Source organism: Meleagris gallopavo, chromosome 2, assembly GCF_000146605.3.
Source record: "Meleagris gallopavo isolate NT-WF06-2002-E0010 breed Aviagen turkey brand Nicholas breeding stock chromosome 2, Turkey_5.1, whole genome shotgun sequence".
Taxonomy (NCBI): Eukaryota; Metazoa; Chordata; class Aves; order Galliformes; family Phasianidae; genus Meleagris; species Meleagris gallopavo.
The window spans coordinates 103408388-103415196 of record NC_015012.2 but is presented as its reverse complement, the minus strand read 5'-3'; the positions used below and the strand labels follow the sequence as shown (position 1 = coordinate 103415196).

Sequence of the window (6809 nt, the reverse complement as noted above, 5' to 3'; positions counted from 1 at the left end):
ATCTCCGGGCTGCGACGCAGCAGCCGCTGCCACCCGGGGCGTCCCCACGTCCCCATCCGTCTGCCCCACGCCGCGAGGTCTGTCCCTGTGGGTCTGCCTCGTAGGGCTCTGACTCTTCGTCCCCATTGCGCGGGGCCGGAGCGGAGCGGCTGTGCGGGTAATGGCATTCCCGGTGCTACGGGGCGTGGGTCAGACCCGTGGCCCCACCCCGGGCAGCTGCCCGAGCCGCAGTGCTGGGATGCTCAGCTGCTGTGGGGCTGGGGGCTATGGGGCGGAGCGCCGGGCGTCCCCGTGGCGGGAGGCGGAGCCGCCCCATAGGACGTGGGGCTGTGGGTTATGGGGTTAGCGTGGGGCTGCGGCTGCGTGCGGGTGGTGCCGGCCCTACGGAGCGCCCCATTGACCCCGGGGGCACCCCGCTGCCCCACGCCGTGCCCGCAGCGCCATGCTCGCCAACGCGGCCTCGGTGCGGATCCTGATCAAGGGGGGGAAGGTGGTGAACGACGACTGCTCCATGGAGGCCGACGTCTACATCGAGAACGGCATCATCCAGCAAGTGGGGCGCGAGCTGATGATCCCCGGTGGTGCCAAGGTGATCGACGCCAGCGGCAAGCTGGTCATCCCCGGCGGCATCGACACCAGCACCCACTTCCACCAGACCTTCATGAACGCCACCTGCCTCGATGACTTCTACCACGGCACCAAGGTGGGGCGCGCCGTGGGGCTTAAGGGTGCAAGGAGGGGTGGATTGGAGCCATTTGGGTCATTGCCCCATAGAGGTCACTGCTGGATCCAGCACATGGTTGTGCTGTAGGTCTTGGCCGTGCCCTGGCTCCATGCCACGGGTCCCACCTGTGCCATAGGTCCCAGTCATCCTGTAGGTCCTAATCATGCCACGGGTCCCAGTTGTGCTATGCTGTGGGTCCCAGCTGTGCCATGCTGTGTGTCCCAGCCATGCTGTGCGTCCCAGCCATGCAATGGGTCTTAGCCATGCCGTGGGTCCCAGTTGTGCCATGCCACGGGTCCCGGCCATGCCACAGGTCTCAGCCATGCCACGGGTCTCAGCCATGCCATGGGTCCCATTTGTGCCATGCCGTGTGTCCCAACCTTGCCTTAGATTCCATCCATGCCATAAATCTCAGCAGTGCCGTGAGTCCCTCCCCCACCCCCAGCCCCACTCCTCCCAGCACAGCCCCATCCCCTGCACAGAGCTCCATTGTGTGGGGCAGCGCCGTCTGTCCCTGTCCCCATCCCCGCGGCGCACACACAATGACAGTGGTGACACCCGGCGCGGTGCCACCGCCAAAGCAGCTTTGTGGCTTTGTGGCTTAGCACTGCAGGGTGACACGGGGCCATCGCCCCATCATCTCCCCACCGTGTCCCCGCAGGCGGCGCTGGTGGGGGGCACGACGATGGTGCTGGGCCACGTGCTGCCCGCCAAGGAGCGCTCGCTGGTGGATGCCTTCGAGCGGTGCCGAGCGCTTGCAGACCCCCAGGTGTGCTGCGACTACGCCCTGCATGTGGGTGTCACCTGGTGGGCGCCGCAGGTGGGTGACCCCCCCATGGGGTGGGTGGGATTCCCCCCGCTGAGCCTCCCTTGTGCCCGTCTGCGCCTACCCCGTAGCCAGAGGTGCCCCAAGGCACCGGTGTGTCACTGTACTAAGGATGACGTGGGTCCCCATTGTGTCCACCCCAAGGAGAGGGGACACTCGGTGGCCTCGCAGGAGCCACCTGCATCCTGCCCCATGGGACGTGCTCTGACCACTCTGCCACAGCCCCCAGCTATGGGTCCACATTGCACCCACCCCATAGCTCCATGTGCCCCAGAGCCACTCTGTCCCCATCCCATGGGGTGATGTGTGGGCCCTGCCCCATATGGGGGTGTCCGCAGCCGCTGTGCCCCCACTGCAGGTGAAGGCGGAGATGGAGACGCTGGTGAGGGAGAAGGGAGTGAACTCCTTCCAGATGTTCCTGGCCTACAAGGAGCTGTACATGCTGCGGGATGGGGAGCTGTACCAGGCTCTGCGTGCCTGCCGGGACATCGGGGCCATCGCCCGCGTGCACGCCGAGAACGGGGACCTGGTGGCTGAGGTGGGCGAGAGGCTGCGAAGATGGGGTGACACAGTGACACGGTGACACCACAACACTGTGCTGTGTCCCACAGGGAGCGAAGGAAGCGCTGGAGTTGGGCATCACCGGGCCTGAGGGCATCGAGATCAGCCGGCCTGAGGAGGTGGGTGCGGGGAGGGGGGGTGGAGGCTGTCCCCACTCCATGCTCTGCCTCCGTTGTCCCCCCTCCTGGTACCATGCCGTGCTCCCTCTCCCCACAGCTGGAGGCGGAGGCCACGCACCGCGCCATCACCATCGCCAACAGGGTGAGTGCTGCACTCCGTGGGGGGCTGCGGGCGGTGCCCCCAACTCGGGGGTCCCCGTGTCACCCCATGGCGGCTCTGCCCGCAGACGCACTGCCCCGTCTACCTGGTGAACGTCTCCAGCATGGCGGCGGGGGACGTCATCGCGGCCGCCAAGATGCAGGGTATGCCGGGGGAGCTGCGGGGACGTGCACTGGGACACGGGCACGTGCGTGGTCCACGTCCCCGTCCCCACACCGTGCCCCTCCTGCAGGGAAGGCTGTGTACGCGGAGACGACGACGGCGCACGCCACGCTGACGGGGCTGCACTACTACCACCAGGACTGGTTCCACGCCGCCGCCTATGTCACCGTGCCCCCGCTGCGCCTCGACACCAACACCTCCGCTCACCTCCTCAGCCTGCTTGCCAGGTACCCCCACCCGGGCACCTTGAGGCGCCCCAGCTCCATTCCCAGACCCTGGGTGCCCTGCTGCCCAAACACCCTGCTCCCTGGCTGTCCTACTGCTGAGCACCCCACTGAATGGGCACCTCAGTACCTGAGCACTCCACTCCCCAAACATCCCACTGCATGAGTGCCCAGCTCCCCAAGCACCCAACTCTCCAAGCACCCCACTGCATGAGTATCCCACTCCCCAAGGACCCCCACTTTGTGGGTGCCCAGCTCCCCAAGCACCCTGCTCCATGGCTCCTGAGCACCCCACTGAGTCCCATTCCCTGTGTACCTCAGTGCATGAGTGTCCCAATCAACAAGCACCCCGCTCCCTCACCACCCCATAGCACAGGTGCCCAGCTCCTCAAGCACCGCACTCCATGGCTCCTGAGCACCCCACTGCATGGAAGCCCCACTCCCTGAGCACCTCGGTGCATGGGTGTCCCAGTCCACAAGCACCCAACTCTCCAAGCATGCCACTGCAATCCACGAGCACCCAACTCCCTAAGTACCCTACTGCATGAGTGTCCCACTCCTCAAGGACCCTACTGCATGGAAGCCCCACTCCCCAAGCATCTCAATGCATGGATGTCCCATCAACAAAAATCCCACTCCCCCACCACCCCATTGCACAGGTGCCCAGCTCCCTAAGCACTATGCTTCCCAAGCACCCCACTCCATGAGCATCCCCTTCCCCAAGAACTCCATTGCATGACTGTCCCACTCCCAAGAACCCCACCTGCATGGATGCCCAGCTCCCCAAGCACCCTGCTCCGTGGGTCCAGAGCACCCCACTGTACAGAAGCCCCACTCCCTGAGCACCTCAGTGTGTGAGTGTCCCAGTCCACAAGCACCCCATTGCACAGATGCCCTACACCCTGAGCACCCCACTCCCCAAGCACCCTGCTCTCCAGGCATCCCATTGCAAGGGTGTCCAGCTCCCCAAGCACCCTGCTCCATGGATCCTGAACACTCTACTGCATGGAAGCCTTATTCCCCAAGCATCTCAATGTGTGGGTGTCCCATCAACAAAAATCCCACTCCCCCACCACCACATTGCACAGATAGCCCACTATCCGAGCACCCCACTCTCCAAGCACCCTGCTCCCCGAGTACCCCACTCCATGGGTGTCCTCCTCCCCAAGATCTTCACTGCATGAATGTCCCCCTCCCCAAGAGCCCCACTGTGTGGGTGCCCAGCTCCCCAAGCACCCTGCTCCATGAGTCCGGAGCACCCCACTGCATGGAAGCCCCAGTCCCCGAGCACCTCAATGTGTGAGTATCCCAATCCATGAGCACCTCACTCTCCAAGTACCCTGCTCCCTAAGAACCGCACTGCATGGGTGCCCAGCTCCCCAAGCACCCTGCTCCATGGCTCCTGAGCATTCTACTGCATGGAAGCTCTACTCCCTGGGCACCTCAATGCATGGGTGTCCCAATCCACATGCACTCAACCCTCCAAGCACCCCACTGCATGAGTATCCCACTCCCCAAGGACCCCCACTTTGTGGATGCCCAGCTCCCCAGGCACCCTGCTCCATGGCTCCTGAGCACCCCACTGAGTCCCATTCCCTGTAGTACCCTCAAGTGCATGACTGTCCCAATCAACAGCACCCCGCTACCCCGTCACCACCCCATAGCACAGGTGCCCAGCTCCTCAAGCACCGCACTCCATGGCTCCTGAGCACCCCACTGCATGGAAGCCCCACTCCCTGAGCACCTCGGTGCATGGGTGTCCCAATCCACAAGCACCCAACTCTCCAAGCATGCCACTGCAATCCACGAGCACCCAACTCCCTAAGTACCCTACTGCATGAGTGTCCCACTCCTCAAGGACCCTACTGCATGGAAGCCCCACTCCCCAAGCATCTCAATGCATGGATGTCCCAATCCACATGCACTCAACCCTCCAAGCACCCCACTGCATGAGTATCCCACTCCCCAAGAACCCCACTTTGTGGGTGCTCAACTCCCCAAGCACCCTGCTCCCCAGGCATCCCGCTGCGTGGGTACCCAGCTCCCAAGCACCCCACTCCACAGGTCCTGAGCACTCTACTGCATGGAAGCCTCATTCCCTGAACACCTAAATGCGTGGGTGTCCCAATCCATGAGCACCTCACTCTCCAAGCACCCTGCCCCCAAGAATCCCATTGCATGGGTGCCCAGCTCCCCAAGCACCTTGCTCCATAGGTTCTGAGCATTCTACTGTACGGAAGCCCCAATCCCTGAGCACCTCAATGCATGGATGTCCCCCTCTGAGCACACAGGCACCCCTCTGCACCACTCCTGAGCACCCCATTGCACGGAACCCCTCTCCCCATGCCCCCCCACCAGCGATGACCCCCAGCCCCTCCATGCCCATTCCCCGCAGTGACACTCTGAACGTGGTGGCCTCGGACCACCGCCCGTTCAGCGCCAAGCAGAAGGCGATGGGCCGCGAGGACTTCACCAAGATCCCGCACGGTGTCAGTGGGGTGCAGGACCGCATGAACATCATCTGGGAGCGCGGCGTGGTGCGTGCAGGGGCTGCAGCCCTATGGGTGGCATACGGCCCGTCCCTCGGGGGAGGCACGTCCTCACCGCGCTCCCACCCCGCAGGTGGGGGGCAAAATGGACGAGAACCGCTTCGTGGCCGTCACCAGCTCCAACGCGGCCAAGCTGCACAACCTGTACCCCCGCAAGGGCCGCATCGTGCCCGGCGCCGACGCCGACGTGGTGGTGTGGGACCCCGAGGCCACCAGGTCGGTGTGGGGCGCGGCGGTGGCGGGGATGGCACCACGGGGCGCCGCTCAGCACCCCGCTTCTCGCCCGCCAGGACCATCTCGGCCAGCACCCAAGTACAGGGAGGGGACATCAACCTGTATGAGAACATGCGGTGCCACGGCGTGCCGCTGGTCCCCATCAGCCGCGGGCGCGTGGTCTACGAGAACGGAGTCTTCATGTGTGCCGAGGGCACCGGGCGCTTCTGCCCGCTGCGCTCCTTCCCCGACTGCGTCTACAAGAAGCTGGTGCAGCGCGAGAAGGTGTGGGGCATGGGGACATGCAGGCAGCAGAGGCACCGTGCTGTTGTGCCATGGTCTGGATGGGACCCATCTCCATCCCCATCTCCATCCCCATCTCCATCCCCATCTCCATCCCCATCCCCACCTCCACCTCTATCTCCACCCTATCCCCACTCATCTCCCCATCGTGTCCCCACACCACGGCACCAGGACAATTGCTGGGGGCGTGGGTGGTGTTGCTCTGGAGGATGGCATTGCAGGGGGGCACGGGGCAGAACCAGCAGGGCCATCCACCTCCTCCTCATAAACCACAGACCACCCCCCCCCATCTCCATCCCACACACCAAGGGGCACCCCACGCCCACCCCATGGCTGCAGGGAGACCCCACAACCCGACGCCCACCCCATAACCCCACACCCACCCCATAGCCCCCCAGATGGGCTCAGCTCACAGCTCCCCCCGCTCTGTGCTTCTCCCCCCTCTCCCTCCCCATCTCCCGGCAGAGCTTAAAGCCGAGGGCCGTGGACCGCAGCCCGTACCTGGGGGACGTGGCAGCAGTGGTCCACGCGGGGAAAAAAGACACGGGGACACCCTTGGCTGATACGCCCACCCGGCCTGCCACGCGCCACGGGGGCATGAGGGACCTGCACGAGTCCAGCTTCAGCCTGTCCGGTAAGAGGGGCCCGGCACCCCCAGGGCACCCCAGTGTAACCCCAGGGACAAACCTGGCCTTCCCAATGCCTCCCCAGCCACACCACGCCACCAACCTGGAGCATCCCAGTACAGCCCTGGGCATCCCAGTGCATCCTGAGCGTCCCAGTGCATCCTGAGCGTCCCAGTGCTCCCCAGCTGTCCCAGTACTACCCCCCGTACACCCCCCCTATACCTCCCCCCCCTTCCCTGTATGCAGCACCCAAGGCTCCTGGGCCGGGCAGGGGCTGACCTCATCCCATCCCCATCCCCATCCCACGCTCCCATGGTGTCGGAGAGGGTGGGAGTGGTGCTG

General features: G+C 64.7%; 1 protein-coding gene across 1 annotated transcript in view; it reads left to right on the top strand.

Moving 5' to 3' along the window:
- DPYSL5 (dihydropyrimidinase like 5) overlaps positions 1–6648 on the top strand; it is a 7099-nt gene extending 451 nt beyond the window's left edge. Inside the window, exons 2-12 of the mRNA XM_010708131.3 lie at positions 439–703; positions 1386–1544; positions 1909–2088; positions 2162–2230; positions 2328–2372; positions 2458–2533; positions 2623–2779; positions 5172–5313; positions 5399–5541; positions 5616–5823; positions 6307–6648. Of these exons, the coding sequence (XP_010706433.1) occupies positions 443–703; positions 1386–1544; positions 1909–2088; positions 2162–2230; positions 2328–2372; positions 2458–2533; positions 2623–2779; positions 5172–5313; positions 5399–5541; positions 5616–5823; positions 6307–6633 (1767 nt within the window). The 5' untranslated portion in view covers positions 439–442 and the 3' untranslated portion in view covers positions 6634–6648. The remainder of the gene's footprint in view (positions 1–438; positions 704–1385; positions 1545–1908; positions 2089–2161; positions 2231–2327; positions 2373–2457; positions 2534–2622; positions 2780–5171; positions 5314–5398; positions 5542–5615; positions 5824–6306) is intronic.
- The last annotated feature ends 161 nt before the right edge of the window (positions 6649–6809 follow it).